This window comes from Salmo trutta, chromosome 33, assembly GCF_901001165.1.
Source record: "Salmo trutta chromosome 33, fSalTru1.1, whole genome shotgun sequence".
Lineage (NCBI taxonomy): Eukaryota > Metazoa > Chordata > Actinopteri > Salmoniformes > Salmonidae > Salmo > Salmo trutta.
The window spans coordinates 10,291,050-10,311,261 of NC_042989.1; the positions used below are offsets into that span (position 1 = coordinate 10,291,050).

A 20,212-nucleotide genomic window follows, 5' to 3' on the forward strand; every position below is an offset into this window, starting at 1 on the left:
ACAGCAGCACCTTGTATAATAGTGGTGAGTTCTCCATGCTACAACTCTAGATCAGCAACTAAACTGACACTGGCTTCTTGGCTCATTCGAGATCAGCTCCAACTCGCCTGAGGGGAACGGACACAGACAAACGGGGCTATTTGTAGACTGTAAATATTATTTATTTGTATCCTTGTTCGCTGCAAGAGGAAGTCCCTACTAAAACACCCTGTCCTGATCCTGAATAAGATTAAACAAAGGACAAGTTGGAAAACTCTGGTTGATACACTACACAGCAACCATGTTGAGTAAGACTATTCAACTTTATTTGTTGAGAGTGCAAAGCAAATTAGTTAAAGGCCCAATGCAGATGTTTTTATATCAATATCAAATCATTTCTGGGTAACAATTAAGTACTTTACTGCGATTGTTTTCAATTAAAATGGTCAAAAAGTAACAAAAATAGCTTCTTAGCAAGAGCAATTTCTCAAACAAGAATTTTGGTAGGACTGTCTGGGAGTGGTCTGAGTGAGGATGGGAAAACTGAAAACTATCTGTTATTGGCAGAGAGGTTTGGAACTCTTTCTTATTCGTCTATTAACTAATTTACCACCAAAACTCCATCCCACCAAAACAGGCAATAATTTCAGGCGGTCTTTTCAAAAAGCTCTTATGGTAGCATTCTCTGTCGTAATTCCAACTGAGACAGAGCATTATAAGAATTTTCGCAGTATTTTCCCCAACCTCATAGTATGGAAATATAAAACACAGGAAAATCATGTTTTTGACAGCAATGGGCCTTTAAACAAACAATGTAAGTATAGTACACATTATAAAACACATGGAATATCAGAGAGAGAGAGAGAGTCAGGATATAGAGGAACTTAAAACGATCATCAATGATTAGAGAGGTCTTGATTGCAGTTGTGAGTATTTAGGAGAAATGGAATCCAAGAAAAGAAAAAGTGTTCATATGTTTTCTTGCTTTTACTTTTGGCCGAGTGAGGATAGCTGTGGAGACAAACACGGAGAAACAATAAAAAATACATCTCACTACAAGAAATCTAAGATCAACTTAGCAGTGTAGGTGATTTAACACAAACCCACAATATGGGTGTCATCATTCCATATTATGAGTCGGGCTTAAATGATTTATATTACTCAACAAAAAGCCTGCTTCCCAAATGGCACCCTTTTTAAATCAAATCAAATGTTATTTGTCACACGCGCCAAATACAACAGGTTCACCTTACCGTGAAATGCTTACTTACAAGCCCTTAACCAACAATGCAGTTTCCCTATTCAGTCCACTACTTTTGACCAGGGCCCCATAGGGTAGTAGTGCACTATATGGGTAATAGGGTGCCATTTGGGACGTACCCAAAGGCTGGTGGTCCTCGTACCTGTTTGATGAACTGCCCTGCATTGAAGAGCTCACTGCATCCGTACAGCACCCTCTTCCCTGGCTTTGCCTAAAAGGATGCCACAAAATACACATTGTTCAAAAAAACTCAACTGAAAATATGAAGAGGTTTCACAAAATACAATGAAAACTTTTGTCACAATGTTACATGTAGACATTTTAATAAAACATTCATAAAAAAAAAGAAGAACAATTTGGAGTGATAGTTTACCTTTGTGTAGTCCACCAGGTTTTGATATTCTATGTAGTTTCCTCCTCCGACCACAAAGACGACAGCCTGAAACAGAAGGCGAGATCTCACTGACAGGTTCATGTACATTATACACACAGATTAGTGCCCCCCCTCCCCCAGTGAGTCCAAGGTAGACACCAGGACAACACACAGCAGTTAGTGGATTTAGTGGAGGCCCTGTTTGTGTGTCTGTTTGCTGACCATGGCAGGACTCACCTCTTGAAACGGGTTCTTGTTCCTTGGGGTTGAGCTGTTGGGAGAACAGGAGTGTTTAGACACAGATCTCACAGACAGAAAATGCACGTTACTATTTAGAGGCCTTAACTGCTATCCTTGGAGCTCTTGAAGTCTTACCTCTCACTGCCGCGCAGCATCTTGGGATCAAAGTATCTGTAGTCATCAGTCTCCTGCAGATCATAAAAACATCCTCAATACACCAACAAACGTATACATCACATGAACAACAAGAGAGAGCCCATTTTCGGACAATTCTAGAAACCCCAAAATCCCCCCCATTGCTCAAGGTCACCCAGTTCCTCTTACTAAAAGCAACTCCTGCATAAGCATGGGTCCTGTGAGACAAAGTCAACCAATTGACTCAAGTGCGATCAGATCAGGCAGAATTCAGATTCAGACAACACCTGGCTGAGTTCAACAGAAACGTCACATTTACCAGAACTAGTCTTAAATAGGATCCGTGGAGCTTCCTCCCTCTCTCATACATCCTCCTTAAACCCAGAACCAAGTCTTTAGTCCCAAATGGCATCCTATTCCCTATAGTGGACTAGTTTTGACCAAATCAAATTGTATTGGTCGCATACACATACTTAGCAGATGTTATTGCGGGTGTAGCTAAATGCTTGACTTCCTGGCTCCAACATTGCAGTAATATCTAACAGTTCACAACATATCTAACAATTCACAACAAAGCCCTATTGGCCCTGGTCAAAAGTAGTGCCCTAAATAGGTTGCCATTTAGGATGCATCCCTAGTCTCGCTCCTCTCTTCCCAATGGACCGAACGCATCTACCTCTATCTGGCAGAGCCGTGGCCCACTCACATTCTTCACCAGAAGAGAAAATACTTTGCAGTCAGGCTGGTGAAAGAGGAGCTCCCTGTCTCTCTGAACTGACTAGATGCTCCAGATTTTTGTGCTATCGTCTTTCCCCACACAGGAGAGAGGCAGTTCAGCAGAGGGCTTCTGATATCAAACCTGAACACACTGCTAAAGCTGCCTGGGAGAGGAATGGCATTGTGTTCACACAGACGAACCAGCGATAGATTACACCTGTCCAAGAGGGCCATCGGATGCGGGACAGGGAGGGGAGGATGGAGGCTGTTGAATTTGGACTGATGTGCCCCTCTCCTTCTCGGCTCACCGAACAAGAAGCGCTTTGTACAGTGCACTGTAATTCCAGTAGCTGAGAAAATGATAATATTGTTATGTCCAATTCAGTGTTTGGAGAGGTGGGGATAGGGGTTGGGGGGCATCTAAAGCCAGTAACAGAATCCTGTAATCCCTGCTCCCTCCTGGCTGTAGAGACACAGAATGAGTGCCAAATGGTACCCTATTCCCTATAAAGTGCACTACTTTTAAGCAGAGCCCTACGGGCACTTTGAAGGGAATAGTGTGCCACCTGGGATGCTGACACAAGATGGAACGGAGCTAATGGAAATTGAAAAGCGTTTGTTCAAATTATCATTCCTCAAATGTTTATGGACCTGCGGGAGATGGTAATCACAAAGGGACTAAGTTGATGTAACACCTCTATAGATGTAGCAGCTGATCCAGGGAACATTAGACATGGACCACAGAGGGGAATAGGGGACCTCCCTCAAGTCTGGTGGCCTACACTAACAAGTGTAGTGTTGAGTACACAGAGGATGGCTTGTGAATGATTTTCAGTGAAGTGGACCTTCCCTCTGCTTCAGGGTAAGCTGGTAAGGAGCTGAGAGAGAGATGAGGGAGTGTAGAGAGAGCTTCTGGGTTAGCTGTAACCTAATCTCCAGGTTCAGTGTGTGCCTGCCCTCCCAGAGAGAGGATTGAGAGTCCACAGTGCTGCCCATGTGCTCTATTGCAGCCCTGCAGACAGCTAGCGGCTAGGGTTTCGCACCACCGTGGAGCCCCCAGAGCAGACCAGGCCACCCTCACAGAGCTGTTTTTAATCACTGGGGTGGCATCCCAAATGGCACCCTATTCCCTACATAGTGCACGATTTTTGACCAGGGCCCATACGGCTCTGGTCAAAAGTAGTGCACTATATAGGGAATAGGATGCCATTTGGGATGCATTCCCCTATGTCTGCTGTAGCAGAAGCTTCCTGGCATTTCTATATTGTTATGCACATGACGGACTGACTTGACTTAAACACTACTACACTGAGGTCATAGGTCATCTGCAGGTACAGAACCAGTCAAAAGTTTGGACACACCTACTCATTCAAGGGTTATACTTTATTTTTCACAAATTGTGAAGACGGACTAGATTTTTTAATAAAGGCAGCAACTGTAGCTAATGCATTCCAGGTGACGACCTTATGAAGCTGGTTGAGAGAATGCCAAGTGTGTGCAAAGCTGTCATCAAGGCAAAGGGTTGCTACTTTGAAGAATCTCAAATATAAAATTATTTTGATTTGTTTAACCCTTTTTTGGTTACTACAAGATTCCATATGTGTTATTTCATAGTTTTGATGTCTTCACTACTATTCTACAATGTAGAAAATAGTAAAAATAAAGCAAAACCCTGGAATGTGTAGGTGTCCAAACTTTTGACTAGTACTGTGTGTACACGACTGCAGACAGCTATTTGACATTTTACAAAGTAGCTTAGCTACAGTTGCTGCCTTTATTAAAAAAATCTTGTCAGTCTTCACAATTTGTGATGACGAGTTTCCCCCCACATATTCAGAAGTGATCTAATCAGAAGGGGGCATGATTGGAGAAGTCTCCGACTGCAGACATGAGACCCCCATTAGGCTGTTCATCTTGTTGCCACTGTATTCATCAGCATGCTTCCCTCCTGAATGTGATGGTGCAACAAAGCAGAAACATAGAGGAATGTCCACAGTAGAGGGGGAGGAGAGAAGAGAGGAGGAGGGAAGAGAGGAGGAGGGAAGAGAGGAGGAGGGAAGAGAGGAGGAGGGAAGAGAGGAGGAGGGAAGAGAGGAGGAGGGAAGAGAGGAGACGACTCACCGGATTGGACTTCATCTCCATCAGGTTGTCCAGGATACGCGTGACTGGCAGGTTCTGAAAGAAAGACACTTTAAAAACTCTGTTCTTTCTTACCAGGTAATTATTCACTACAGACTGACTCCAACGAGCAGCCGCGTGAGATATTATCATACGTGTCTCCAGGCAAAACCTTCCCATCAAAGCCAAGGGACATCTGGACATTTTAAAAACACATGTACAGACAGTATCATGATGAGACTGCTCCTCTCACCTGTCTATTAAGAGACATTCAGTATCACTCAGTCTGCATGTGTGTGTTTCTGTGTGCGTGTATATCTGTGTGTGTGTGTGTGTGTGTGTGTGTGTGTGTGTGTGTGTGTGTGTGTGTGTAAAGCTACTCACATGCTGTTTAAGCACCAGGTGTTTCACCCCCTCCATGACAAACTGGGAGCCAGAGTTCATCACTCTAGAGAAGAGGCTGTGGGATAGAGAGACAGGAGGAGGACAGGGTCAGCACGGGGGTTAGGTCTATGGGACCCCTGAAACAAGGGAAACTCTGCAATGTCCCAAATGGCACCCTATTCCCTACATAGTACACTAACCTGGTCAAAAGTAGTGCACTATATAGGGAATAAGGTGCCATTTGGGACGCACACAGAGAGTGCTCTCTCTTTCTTACCCCATAGGTTTCACACCGCTGTTCCCATAGTTAGATGGTGTGGCAGCAATCTTTGTGAAAGCCCTGGCAAAACAAAATATTCATAATAAGCTCCTTGAAAGAACCCAAAACAATGTGTTTTATTATCTGTTTGGTTCTGCATGTATGAAACATTATATGATGAAAACGCAAGCTTGTTTGTAATGTCTTACTTCCACTGCTTGATGTAGTTGAGAGAGGACAGGTCGCAGCCAGTTTCTAGAAGAGCCTTCTTGTATTGGTCCAGATCACTCTGAAACACAGAAAACCCCCAGTAAGATAACAGTATGCCTGTTTTCACCAAGGTAAAACATACAAGTGATTGAGCGGGCATTCGAGTATTAGTAGGGAATTTACCGACCAGGGACTTAAAAAAGCTTGAAGAAATAAAAACCCAGTCATCCTAAAACAGAGTGTGACATCATTAGTACATTATGATGGCAGAGACAAGTACTTTTTAATGTAACTAAACTGATGTTACACCACAGCATCCAGTGAAAACAAATCACCTTAAAAATGTACATACTGGACCAACTGTAGAACGGAGCAGAGAGGAGATGGTAATCCCATGGTAATAATCGGCCCTGGACGGGTTCAGGTTAAAGGGGGGGGGGGGGGGGGGCAGAGATGAAAGGAGGAATACCACAAGACGTTGGCGGTGGAAAAAGATTTCCTGCTTGACTTCAGCTGTCAGGCCGGGAAAACAGAATGGCATCTCAGAGGAGAAGGGCTATTAGGAAGACCATTGATCAACATGATGCTCCAGGACAGGCTGCTCCTAACGCTGATCCCAGCCTGCAGCCGCAGCCAGAAACCCATATTAATGCTCCTCAGAGCAGGAGTGCTGATCTAGGATCAGTTTTGTCTTTTAGATGATAATGAAAACGATTATATGGACGAGCAGGGAACTGATCCTGGATCCGTACTCCTACTCAGAGACTTTGTGAATACTCTTTGGAGCTGGCGGCTGGAGGGACTTGACTTCACTCCTCTGTGGTGAACTGTGGTTACTGAGGTGGTGGTGACAGGGCTTGAAGCAGAGCCAGTATTAGGGTCTTCCAAGTCTTAGCAGGGTCCCTAAGAGGCTAGTCCCTGAGCTGCGCCACCTCCCTGAAGAAAGCAGACGTAGAACCCACAGTCACAGTGGAGAGCTGGGTGTCCTCCTATACAGAGGGCCTTGAGATGCTCAGAACAGAACAAGCATTATTGGACTTCTGGAGTAATGACATTTGGCCTCGGCTTCAAAGGGTATCGATGTTCCTGGAACCTGCTCTAACGTGTCATATCGAACAATAAAGCTTTTGAATGCTGTAAGAAGAAAAGCTGGTTTGAATATCATGCAAAAAAAATGATTTGAGAATTGATGTTTGGTGTTCTAAACAATGAAACGCAAGCCAGGGCCAAGGTTTTTCATATTGTATATTGTGCTGTTACTAAGACTACCACATCCAGTGAGACCGCAAAGTGTCTCCACTGAGGTTGCTATTGTGCCGTTTGTGGTTCCATTGGACATGATACTGCATATGACCGTAGTGAATCAGACCAATCAACAGAGTTCCCTAACAAAGGGGCCTGTATCTTGTGGCTCCTCTCCGACCTGTGATTGAGTCTAGTGTGTTTTTGATAGGGACAGGGTTAAGTCTAGTATGCATGTGTTTGATAGGGTAAGGGTTAAGTGGGGGACAGGCCTCACCTCTGAAGGGGGTTGCAGGGCTGTGATGTAGAAAATCAGAAACAGTCTCATCTTGTCCTCTGGTGTTCCCGCTGTCACAAAGACAAAAACAAAGTTGTTTAACAAACCTTACATCAACAGGCATCTCAGGTATTTCCGACCGTTGACAAAGTACACGAGATAGCACATGTATGATTTATGTTATTTCTGGCAAAGATAAGCACAGAGGCACATCTACCGTCAGGGTCACTGATGATGTCCAGTAAAGACTTATCCAGGGTGGATTTGCTCATCAGCTTCTCCTCGTACTCAAAGTACACGTCCAGTTTACGGCTCTGTAGATGGGTCACAGAAGTTATACATTAGGGAAAGTGTACGCATTAGGGAAAGTGTACGCATTAGGGAAAGTGTACGCATTAGGGAAAGTGTACGCATTAGGGAAAGTGTACGCATTAGGGAAAGTGTACGCATTAGGGAAAGTGTACGCATTAGGGAAAGTGTACGCATTAGGGAAAGTGTACGCATTAGGGAAAGTGTACGCATTAGGGAAAGTGTACGCATTAGGGAAAGTGTACGCATTAGGGAAAGTCTACACATTAGGGAAAGTCTACACATTAGGGAAAGAGTACCTATAAGTAAGTGCCCACCAAAATCTTAAGTTGAGATATTTTTGTTAAAATTATCAAATGAAGGGCTCCCCGAGTGGTGCAGCCATCTAAGGCACTGCATCGCTACAGACCCTGGTTCGATCCCGGGCTGTATCACAACCGTCCGTGATCACGAGTCCCACAGGGCAGCGCACAATTGGCCCAGCGTCGTCCAGGTTAGGGGAGGGTTTGGCCGGGGGGGGGGGGGCTTTACTTGGCTCATCGTGCTCTAGAGACTCGTTGTGGCGGGCTGGGCACCTGCAGGTGAACGGTGTGTCCTCCGACACATTGGTGCGGCTGGCTTCCGGGTTAAGCGGGCGGGTGTTAAGAAGCGCGGTTTGGCGGGTCATGTTTCGGAAGACGCATGACTAGGCCTTGGCCTCCCGAGCCCATTGGGGAGTTGCAGCGATGAAACAAGATCGAAATTGGGGAGAAAAACGGGGTAAAATACACAACAAAAATAAACATATAAAAAAAAAATATCAATTGAAAGATTAATCTCTCATGTGAAGTTTTATGACACCATTTTTTTTCTGTGAGAAAAATATTTCATAAAATGTGTGAAAAGTGTGGACTGGGTTTAATAGGTACTGAATGTACCTTTAAGCTCTTGGGAGTTCCAACAAATCCCACCTCTTTAATAATCTATTTTAATTAATTTCTAAATGTTGAAAACTGATATTTCTTACGTAAGCTTGAATTATAATCATCTCCCCTAAAGTTCAAATTAATTGATCATCACTATTCATCATGGAAGCAGCATTCATAACAGGGGTTGTCCAATCGTATCCACAGAGATCAATTTCGACCCAGGCTTTTGTTCTTGCCAACCAGTACACACCTGATTCAATTGATCAACTAATCATAGACTTCAATCCAGACTTGATTAGTTGAATTAGGTGTGTTACTGCATGGTTAGAACACAACCCTGCACCCACACTGTGGATAAGAAGGCATGCAACAAAGACCATAACACACACAACTTTGAATGAATTAGTTGAAAGCTGGTTAACATTTTCCGTACTGCTATTCTTGTTAATTAGTTCAACTTGTCTTCCTAAAGCCAAATTTCAAATCTCCACCCCTCAACTGTTGCATGACAAAGGTACATGTGGTGAACAAAAAGATAGAAATGCCTGGATCTCCTGGCCCAAACTGCATTATTAGTTGTCCAATAGTTATGGTTATCCACCACAAATCAAGTCACATTTTATTGGTCACATACACATGGTTAGCAGATGTTAATGCGAGTGTAGCGAAATGCTTGTGCTTCTAGTTCCGACAGTGCAGTAATATCTAACAAGTAATCTAACAATTCCCCAACAATGACCTAATACACACAAATCTAAAGGGGTGAATGAGAATGTGTACATGTAAGTATATGGAGGAGCGATGGCCAAGCGGCATAGGCAAGATGCAACAGATGGTATAAAATACAGTATATATATGTGATATGAGTAATGTAAGATATGTAAATGTTATTAAAGTAGCATTATTTAGAGTGGCATTGTATAAAGAGACTAGTGATCCATTTATTAAAGTGGCCAGTGATTGGGTCTCAACGTAGGCAGCAGCCTCTCTGAGTTAGTGATTGCTGTTTAGCAGTCTGATGGCCTTGAGATAGAAGCTGTTCTTCAGTCTCTCAGTCCCAGCCTTTGCTAAAGGAACCATGGATCGATGCATCATATGTATTAGTGTAGTTTCAGTATTTTATCAACTTAAATCTGAAGAAAAAACTATTTATGCTCAGGTTTATTGAATATTAGGGATATCTACACACACAATCCCCATGTGTTTCAATGTAAACTGGGCTTAATAGGAGCATACTGGGCTTAATAGGAGCATACTGGGCTTAATAGGAGCATACTGGGCTTAATAGGAGCATACTGGGCTTAATAGGAGCATACTGGGCTTAATAGGAGCATACTGGGCTTAATAGGAGCATACTGGGCTTAATAGGAGCATACTGGGCTTAATAGGAGCATACTGGGCTTAATTGGAGCATACTGGGCTTAATTGGAGCATACTGGGCTTAATTGGAACATACTGGGCTTAATTGGAACATACTGGGCTTAATTGGAACATACTGGGCTTAATAGGAGCATACTGGGCTTAATTGGAACATACTGGGCTTAATAGGAACATCAATAATTTACCATGAAAAACACAAAATAGCAAAGTTTACTTACAAAATATTTGGAAACTAATGGTCTGAGGTATAAATATACACTATATACTACAATAGTATGCAAAGTCAGTATTGATCAATATTTATTTACATTCTGTATAGAGGGGGTGTTTTTGGTGCTACTGTACCCTTTAAGATAAATGTCCAATTTACTAAAAAGCATCTATGTATAACAATGCAAGGTTCATTTAACATTAAAATAAATAAGACAAAATGCATTAAAGAAATATGAGCGGTGAGTGCTCGAGATCTCATACTGTTGTGGTTCACCAAGCTATGTTGCTACTGTATTGACCGTGACATGTGGTACGACTGCTAGCATGACAAACCCACTTTCAATTAGCAAGAAATAGTCATTCATACCCATGTAGTATGCCATCATGTGCATATATCAACACATTCATCTCTTAAGTATAACCACTTATCTGAGGTACTAAAAATATGTTTATCTGAGTCGCCCCTCCACACCAAAGTTTTTTTGCAGCTTTGAAATTGGCAACTAGTAGGAACTTACACATAACGGTCGATAACTTAATAAGAAAACATTTAATTGGCTTAGAATAAAAACCACCACATGAACTGGTTGAAACATTCATTTAATCCATAAATGGAAGTGGGCTTAATGTGTATGTGGGCTTAATAGGTACACTTAACTTAGTCCAAGTCAAGAGGATGTTTCAACAGTCCTTTACTGGCAGATTTTGTAACAACTTTATAGTGAGTGCTCTGAGATGTTAGAGCTCAAACAGACTGCACAGCAGTCTTTCATACATGTTTAATATCAGAAAAAAGTGTTAATTGGATGCAGTGCACTATGGACATAGAGAGAACCCCCTCTATCTAGACATAGAAAACACACTGTCTGGCCATGACCGGGTTTAATACTAACCTTAATGTGATCTAGAACGGCGGTGGCTACGTTAGTGTGGAGGTCAATCAGCCTCTTCTTCTCCAGAAGCTCTGGTAGGGAGCTAGTAGAGGAAACACAGAACAGTTTCGGTACAGACTGAGCACAGTCAATAACGGCGTAGCAATGAATAAATAATAATATAGAAATACTGTATATTTACATTTACGGGTAGGCCGTCATTGTAAATAAGAACCTGTTCTTAATTGACTAGCCTAGTTCAAATAAAATGAAAATTCTACAATGATGCTCACCTGACAGCTGAGGTAAGTTTTGCGGTGTTGTCTGACATACTAATACTACTAATGGCACCCTCATCCTCACCCTCCAACCCCTGGAGAAGATCAAAAGTCTAATTTTAGTGGGGAATTTGCAGGTGTGAGTGTCGTCCATTGTTTTCAGTGAGACTACTTCATTGAACAGCTGTAGAAAACCGCCTGTGCGCCTTCTTACCATGATGCTCTTGAGGCGTTTCACCTCGTCCTCTTGGGCTCGGTACGTGTCTAACTCCTCCTGTACAGACTCAGCCACCTCCGGGAACGGGCTGGAAGTCAAAACAACCCCTCAGCCAAGAAGAACTTCACAACAGCAAAGATTGAAATATACTGTTGCTCCTGAGTTATAAAGCATAACTTTAAAAATGGTTTGAAATATACTGGTACTATTGAGTTATAAAGCATCAAACGCAGACTACCTTCTAAATCAGTAGTTTAAAATCACACTTTAGCCAATGGAATGGAGTTTCTAACAAGCAAAGCTTGGAATATACTGTTGCTACCTAGTTATAAAGCATCGGCCACAACCTACCCTCTGAATCAGTAATCATCACAAGTGAGTTCCTAACCTGCCCTTGTGTTTCTGCCAGAATTTGTCTGCGGCTGTGAGGTCATAACTCTTCTTATTTTTCTTCTTGGGTCTGGCTCCGGAAGGGGAAGCTTCTGACCCCACAGACTCGTCCATACTGACCCTGTTCAGGTGGAAGTCCTAGGACACACACACACAGCAGAATCATTTCTACTACGGATAGTATTTTTCCTGCAAATAGAGTCATTTCTGAGTGATTGTGTTTTTCAGTGTTGGGATGATGGTTGGCGGAGATCCTATTGGATGTGTAGTCTGGCCATATTTCTGCTTACATCATCGGAAAAAAAAGACTGGTCCATAGATACCTCTGGGATAAACACTGATATCTACTTACATCATCATAATACCTACATTCAAAATAACAACCGTTGTCATAAATATATTGAGGTTAAAACAAAGGACTCGTAATACTGAAAACTAAGGATAGGAGAGGAGATGGGATCGTTTTTTTTTTTACACCAGAAATAATTTTAAAGCAGGGATTCTGGAAAATGGTTCCTCACAAATATTTATGACCTCTGGCACAGGTCACCGCACTGAGCACATACCCCAGCATTTACCCTATTCTTAATCTTACACACAAGGTAATTGCAGTAGCGCTGCCTTGAAAAATCACACACCTTTGCATATATATATATATATACACACAGTTGAAGTCGGAAGTTTACATACACTTAGGTTGGAGTCATTAAAACTTGTTTTTCAACCACTACACAAATTTCTTTTTAACAAACTATAGTTTTGGCAAGTCGGTTAGGACATCTACTTTGTGCATGACACAAGTCATTTTTCCAACAATTATTTACAGACAGATTATTTCACTTATAATTCACTGTATCACAATTCCCGTGGGTCAGAAATTTACATACACTAAGTTGACTGTGCCTTTAAAGAGCTTGGAAAATTCCAGAAAATTGTGTCATGGCTTTAGAAGCTTCTGATAGGCTAATTGACATCATTTGAGTCAATTGGTTGTGTACCTGTGGATCTATTTCAAGGCCTACCTTCAAACTCAGTGCCTCTTTGCTTAACATCATGGAAAATCTAAAGAAATCAGCCAAGACCTCAGAAAAAAATGTGTAGACCTCCACAAGTCTGGTTCATCCTTGGGAGCAATTTCCAAACGCCTGATGGTACCACATTCATCTGTACAAACAATAGTACACAAGTATAAACACCATGAAACCACGCAGCCGTCATACCACTCAGGAAGGAGAAGCGTTCTGTCTCCAAGAGATGAACGTACTTTGGTGCAAAAAGTGAAAATCAATCCTAGAACAACAGCAAAGGACCTTGTGAAGATGCTGGAGGAAACAGGTACAAAAGTATCTATATCCACCGTAAAACGAGTCCTATATCGACATAACCTGAAAGGCCGCTCAGCAAGGAAGAAGCCACCGCTCCAAAACCGCCATAAAAAAGCCAGACTACGGTTTGCAACTGCACATGGGAACAAAGATCGTACTTTTTGGAGAAATGTCCTCTGGTCTGATGAAACAAAAATAGAACTGTTTGGCCATAATGACCATCGTTATGTTTGGAGGAAAAAGGGGAGGCTTGCAAGCCGAAGAACACCATCCCAACCGTGAAGCATGGGGGTGGCAGCATCATGTTGTGGGGGTGCTTTGCTGCAGGAGGGACTGGTGCACTTAACAAAATAGATGGCATCATGATGATGGAAAATGATGTGGATATATTGAAGCAACATCTCAAGGCATCAGTCAGGAAGTTAAAGCTTGGTCGCAAATGGGTCTTCCAAATGGACAATGACCCCAAGCATACTTCCAAAGTTGTGGCAAAATGGCTTAAGGACAACAAAGTCAAGGTATTGAGGTGACCATCACAAAGCCCTGACCTCAATCCTATAGAAAATCTGTGGGCAGAACTGAAAAAGTGTGTGCGAGCAAGGAGGCCTACAAACCTGACTCAGTTACACCAGCTCTGTCAGGAGTAATGGGCCAAAATTGCCCCAATTTATTGTGGGAAGCTTGTGGAAGGCTTCCCAAAACCTTTGATCCAAGTTAAACAATTTAAAGGCATGCTACCTTCTGACCCACTGGGAATGTGATGAAAGAAATAAAAAGCTGAAAAAAATCATTCTCTCTACTATTATTCTGACACTTCACATTCTTAAAATTAAGTGGTGATCCTAACTGACCTAAGACAGGGAATTTTTACTCGGATTATATGTCATGAATTGTGAAAAACCGAGTTGAAATGTAGTTGTCTAAAGTGGATGTAAACTTCCGACTTCAACTGTATAAATCCCAATTCACACTACTGAGCCGTGTATACTCATAGTTCATCCTATACAGAGCGCAAAATACCATACACCCAACAACACCACTCACCATAAATTACTCAAGACTGTGGAGTGGACGTTTCTCATGGGTAAGCCCTTAGTTTTTGTCATAGTGTATGATGTGTCTGCTAAGTCCATCATAACAGAGTGGTGGGAGTATGACAGATTTGCTCCTCTCTCTCTCCCTGTATCCCTGGCTTCCCGTTAGTCTTACCAGCACATCGTGGATGAGGGCCTGGTAGGTCCATGTGTGGTGGAGGGGGGTGGCAAGATCCAGGTTGCGGTCAGCAAGTACAAATAGGGGTCTCTGGAAGCTAAAGAGAGAGAGATGAAATGAGAGGATGATAAATGTACCCAGAGTTCCCCACTGGCTCTCTCTGCTCCACCAAAGCTGAAACAAAAGAAGACTTGAAATAGATCCTGCTTAGAGCTTCCCAGAGGAAGCATGACTGTTTTCACTTCATCCACCACTTAGCGAAGGCCTAGCTAACCACTCAGTGAGTCTGGAGAACAGAGGAGAGGAGAAAAGCAGAATAGCACATTTCCACTTCAGAGTTAGACAAAGACATTGTGTAGCACAGCGTGTGTGTGTGTGGGAAGCCATTTTATGTTTGTCTTAGGGAATGGAGTAGGCCTTCCGTGGTACAGTACAGAATCATGATATTAATGTCTACATCTAGTCTGCTCTCTTTATGGTTCATACCCAGTGTACTAATCTGCACCCTGACCCACCTGAACTGGCCGGCCCCCATATTGTCTCCAGTGAACAGGCTGTTTCTGGCGTCTCGCAGGTTCTCCCTTAGCTTCTTGTCAAGTTTCTGCAACAAACAGAGAAACTGGGTTAGATAGTTTTGCCTCTTATGCAGCTAGGTAAGACACCTTACGTCTTCTTAACCGGATATACGCTTAGCACACAGTCTTGCAGCGTTTCACTGAGAGCTTAGAGACCCTCACCACAACACAGCAGTACAGTATAGGGAACAAAGAGCAGTGCTGTGTAACTGGAGGAGAAACACTGCATCCATCCATTAAGGTTCTTGGAGGATCAGCTTCCACACTGACTGCATCAACATTCCTCCCCACATCAAGAATCTACCTGCAAATACCGTCTGCAAACAGTGAGATTTTGGAGGTGGGTGGATTTGGATGTCGTCCTCAAATTACTAATTTCCTCTTTCACTGTACCCACTGGGGATGGGTACTACTCTCCCTCTCCCAGCCCTGTCTGCACTGCCAAGACATAATACAAAGTGTATTTAGACTGACAGACAGACTGGGCCCCTGACAGCGGCTGAGGAGAATTCAGAGAGTTATAAATGAGGAAGGATGATGCTCACCACCGCGACCATCTCCGCAGCATTCCCTCTTGGACAGCGGATTATGGGGACAGCACCTAAGAAAACAAAACGGATCTGTTAACTGCCAATAGAGGGCATTGATGACTTTAGCAGAGCTTGTCTATAGAGAATATGAGGATGTGCTGTGAATCCCATGAGGATAAAACTGAGAATCGTATACAACCTGCAAGGTAGGCATGCAGTGGGTTTACTTTACTCAATGCATCATATAGTCACACTTTCACCATTGGCCTTTACTTTCAAATAGTTTTCCTCTCTACGAAATATGATTTTGGTATCGATTCGATTCAAGTGAGTAATAACAAAAGTGATGCTGCCATCTAGCAGGGAGAAAATGGTACCACCTGAGTAAATGAAACAATCTTACAGTATTTTGAAATACCAAAGCAATGTTCTCTCAAGGAGTCTCAATAGTATTGTGGCACTAATAATATTATGTTGAAAGACCCACCCAGAGTGACAAAGAAGCAGAAAAGGCTGTCTACTATCGTATCCATGATGGCCTCCATCTCTGTGTCCATGATGTCCGGTTTGTTAATCGCTAATCAAAAGGGAATAGGAAAAGTCAAATACAATCATGCCAGCTAATCATGAATAAGATCTGATGAAAATGGCAAAGTGCAATCTAGCACAGTTTCTAAATACAATGAACTTACCATGGTAGGAGATGAGCTCTTTATTTTGATTACAGAGGATGAACATATCATCTTCGAGTGTGATGAAATTCAAATACTGATCAAACACCTACGAAAGCAAAAAATACCTTACTGTTCAATACCCTGTAATGTGATGCGTTTTAGAAATGACTAGGACGGAGTAACAAATGGCACCCTATCCCCTACATAATGTACTACTTTTGATCAGAGCCCTACAGGGAAAAAAAAGTAGTGCACTATATAGGGAATAGGGTACCATTTGAGAGACAGCCTGGAAGAGAGGTGAACTAGTGTGTGTTGGACTCACCTTGGTAACCTGGGTGACAGCGTTGGCTGAGAGAGCTGCACCAGCAATATCCTCTAGTTTACTTCTGGATATGGCTGAGATGAAGTTCAAATAGTATGACTCATACAGCTGGTTACGAAGGTCCTGAGAAAAATAAACAAAACAATGGAATGTAACAATATACGGACTAGTAGGATGTTACATGTCTGGGATGTAATGTTTGGACAACAAATGTATCTGGCCAAGGCCACCAAATGTATAGGCTCAGTGGCCCAATACAGTTTTTCTTATCATCTCTAGACCTATCCTGAGTTTAATCATATCTGATGATGTAAGGTTGATATTCTGAGTGAGGGATGCTTACTTGACATATCCGGTCAATGTTCTCCTCTGTCGGCATAACAAAATAGATGGCTGGCACATCTGGGATGGGATCTCTGTCTGAATGAAGCAACCTATAGAGAATGATCAAATACATTGAAGACCTTTCTAGATGACGGTGTCCTCCATTGATTGACACCAAGTCAATGCTGTGTTTGTGGACTTATTTGCAATTGCTCAATTCAACTTCTCTCAAAACTGTTGTTGTCCTTTGAAATATACTGCACTGGTAGATCCTTCATTTTCAATAAATACTGAACAGTTGATGGGTTATATTACTCATATTCAAAGTCTTTACAGCCTCATTAATTATTTGTCTGGTGCATCATGATTTTAGTTCTCTACATTTACCTTTTGTGAAGGGGATTAATAGATTATTAACAGCGATGTCAAATTGTGACTCACAAGTGCAAAGTGATTCCCATGTCCCGTAGTTCTTTGACCGCCAGTAGAGGGGAGATTATGTCCTGGCCGAACCTGTCGTAGATCAGCACCTTCCATACCGGCTCAGCAGCAGTGTTTTTCAACGGAGAAGTGTTGAAATTCAGCATGCGCTTCAATGCAGCTGGGGACACAGAAGAATACTGTATAAAGTCATGCTTGGCCAATGTTTAAGATTATGTCAATTGGAAATATTTGTGCAATAGGTGCTGCACATCCCACCACACCCTTGGCACAACCACCACTTTTGCCATACTAAACATGGCACAGGACTGGGGGAACTGGGACTTTGCCATACCATTTCTGCCAATCAACGAGTGAAATAGTTTGATGAGTGAAATAGCTAGTTAGCTAGCGTTAGCTAGTTAGCCACTCATCCAAAGGAACGATACTGCAGTCGGTTTAGCTATATCTGTCAGTCATTCACTGCGTGGCATTCATGTTCCTTGACAGGACAACCACATCAAAGTATCTAGTGAAGTCAAGAGTAGTAGTAAGTGTAGGTTAGCCAACCGACTTGTTGCTGCTTTATAATATTATTGTAACGCGTTTACGTTAGCTAGCTAATAGGTTAGCTTAGCATTGATTTTCTCGTGAAGATGGCTAGTGGTCATCGTGGAAGTTCGTATTTTATTCAACAGGCTAGGATCAGATAAAATAGTCGGTTTTACAATGTGAATCAACAATTCGACAACCTGCGTTCAGCAAAAATCTATGACCGAAACCATTGACAGACCTGCCTGCTTTTCCCGGACGGAGGCGGCCATCTTTTCTGTTTATGCAGTGACGGGGCAACAGATGACGTGGCGGCTAAGTGCGGCTTGGTTGAGAGGCAGTGTGTAGTTCGGGACCTGACTCAATGTGGGCGGAGTGAAACGTCTGAGCCGGGCTCAATGTGGGCGGAGTGAAACGTCTGGGCCGGGCTCAATGTGGGCAGAGTGAAACGTCTGGGCCGGGCTCAATGTGGCCAGAGTGAAACGTCTGGGCCGGGCTTAATGTGGGCGGAGTGAAACGTCTGGGCCGGGCTCAATGTGGGCAGAGTGAAACGTCTGGGCCGGGCTCAATGTGGGCGGAGTGAAACGTCTGGGCCGGCCTCAATGTGGGCAGAGTGAAACGTCTGGGCCGGGCTCAATGTGGGAGGAGTCAAACGCGTTTAACCCGAACCCCTCAAGGTCACCCAAATTGAGGTAAATGTCGAAGGTATTAACGTCAACGAAAGCGAATCTTAATCTAACATACATGGATAAAAATAGAAACCATGGAAGTAAGTGAGACTGTCATTATGCATAATGTACTTTGTAATATTCATGTTATACCAGTGCGGTGGTATAATTTTATATGACCAACTGCCGCACCGATGTTAGCATAGCGTTAATTAGCACCCAATTGCACGTGAGTTAGCTAATTGGTCACAATGAGGGAATCTTATTTGGACACATTTGCCAACTTGAACAGTAAGCCTAGTTTTACATGTACAGTTAAGTAATGATTTGATCGTTGGTATTTCTGTGTTCAATGTATCCCTTGTTGTGATTAGCTGGCTCTAAATGTGTATCGTTGATGCCATTCCCTTAGTTACACACAGGGAGTCTACACATAGTATACAAACTCAGCAAAAAAATAAATGTCCTCACTGTCAACTGCATTTATTTTCAGCAAACTTAACGTTTAAATATTTGTAGGAACATAACAAGATTCAACAACTGACACAAACTGAACAAGTTCCACAGACATGTGACTAACAGAAATTGAATAATGTGTCCCTGAACAAAGGGGGGGGGTTAAAAGTAACAGTTGGTGTGGCCACCAGCTGCATTAAGTACTGCAGTGCATCTGCTCCTCATGGACTGAACCAGATTTGCCAGTTCTTGCTGTGAGATGTTACCCCACTCTTCCACCAAGGCACCTGCAAGTTCCGGACATTTCTGGGGGAATGGCCCTAGCCCTCACCCTCCGATCCAACAGGTCCCAGACATGCTCAATAGGATTGAGATTCGGGATCTTCACTGGCCATGGGAGAACACTGACATTCCTGTCTTGCAGGAAATCACGCACAGAACGAGCAGTATGGCTGGTGGCATTGTCATGCTGGAGGGTCATGTTAGGATGAGCCTGCAGGAAGGGTACCACATGAGGGAGGAGGATGTCTTCCCTGTAACGCACAGTGTTGAGATTTCCTGCAATGACGACAAGCTCAGTCCAATGATGCTGTGACACACCGCCCCAGGCCATGACGGACCCTCCACCTCCAAATCGATCCCGCTCCAGAGTACAGGCCTGTGTAACGCTCATTCCTTCAGCGATAAACGCAAATCTGATCATCACCCCTGGTGAGACTAAACCGCGACTCGTCAATGAAGAGCACTTTTTGCCAGTCCTGTCAGGTCCAGCGACGGTGGGTTTGTGCCCATAGGTGACGTTGTTGCCGGGGAAGTCTGGTCAAAACCTGCCTTACAACAGGCCTACAAGCCCTCAGTCCAGCCTCTCTCAGCCTGTTGCGGACAGTATGAGCACTGATGGAGGGATTGTGCGTTCCTGGTGTAACTCGGGCAGTTGTTGTTGCCATCCTGTACCTGTCCCGCAGGTGTGATGTTTGGATGTACCGATCCTGTGCAGGTGTTACACGTGGTCTACCACTGTGAGGATGATCAGCTGTCCGTCCTGTCTCCCTGTAGCTCTGTCTTAGGCGTCTCACAGTAAGGACGTTGCAATTATTGCCCTGGCCACATCAACTGTCCTCATGCCTCCTTGCAGCATTCCTAAGGCACGTTCACACAGGGACCCTGGGCATCTTTCTTTTAGTGAGTCAGTAGAAAGGCCTCTTTAGTGTCCTAAGTTTTCATAACTGTGACCTTAATTGCCTACCGTCTGTAAGCTGTTAGTGTCTTAACGACCGTTCCACAGGTGCATGTTCATTAATTGTTTATGGTTCATTGAACAAGCATGGGAAACAGTGTTTAAAACCTTTACAATCAAGATCTGTGAAGTTATTTGGATTTTTACGAATT

General features: G+C 43.2%; 1 protein-coding gene across 1 annotated transcript; it reads right to left on the reverse strand.

Moving 5' to 3' along the window:
• Nucleotides 1-760: 760 nt before the first annotated feature.
• scfd1 (sec1 family domain containing 1) lies at nucleotides 761-18,059 on the reverse strand. The gene is made up of 24 exons (XM_029729761.1): nucleotides 17,941-18,059; nucleotides 17,169-17,328; nucleotides 16,747-16,837; nucleotides 16,404-16,526; nucleotides 16,097-16,184; nucleotides 15,892-15,981; nucleotides 15,420-15,475; nucleotides 14,815-14,900; nucleotides 14,297-14,396; nucleotides 11,761-11,900; nucleotides 11,370-11,460; nucleotides 11,171-11,250; nucleotides 10,899-10,980; nucleotides 7,413-7,509; nucleotides 7,196-7,266; nucleotides 5,676-5,755; nucleotides 5,485-5,547; nucleotides 5,208-5,283; nucleotides 4,827-4,880; nucleotides 1,989-2,041; nucleotides 1,851-1,884; nucleotides 1,614-1,679; nucleotides 1,383-1,451; nucleotides 761-990 (listed from the first exon to the last, which is right to left on the reverse strand). Exons 1-24 carry the CDS (start codon nucleotides 17,969-17,971, stop codon nucleotides 967-969), a joined length of 1,905 nt encoding a protein of 634 aa, XP_029585621.1. The 5' UTR covers nucleotides 17,972-18,059; the 3' UTR covers nucleotides 761-966.
• Between the last annotated feature and the right edge of the window lie 2,153 nt (nucleotides 18,060-20,212).

Coding starts and splice junctions, on each gene's coding strand:
- scfd1 (XM_029729761.1), bottom strand. CDS start 17,971: ATGGCCGCCTCCGTCCGGGAAAAGCAGGCAG. Junction 14,901..15,419: donor CTGCGGAGATGGTCGCGGTG/GTGAGCATCATC, acceptor TGTTTGTTGCAG/AAACTTGACAAGAAGCTAAG. Junction 11,251..11,369: donor AACGCCTCAAGAGCATCATG/GTAAGAAGGCGC, acceptor GATCTTCTCCAG/GGGTTGGAGGGTGAGGATGA.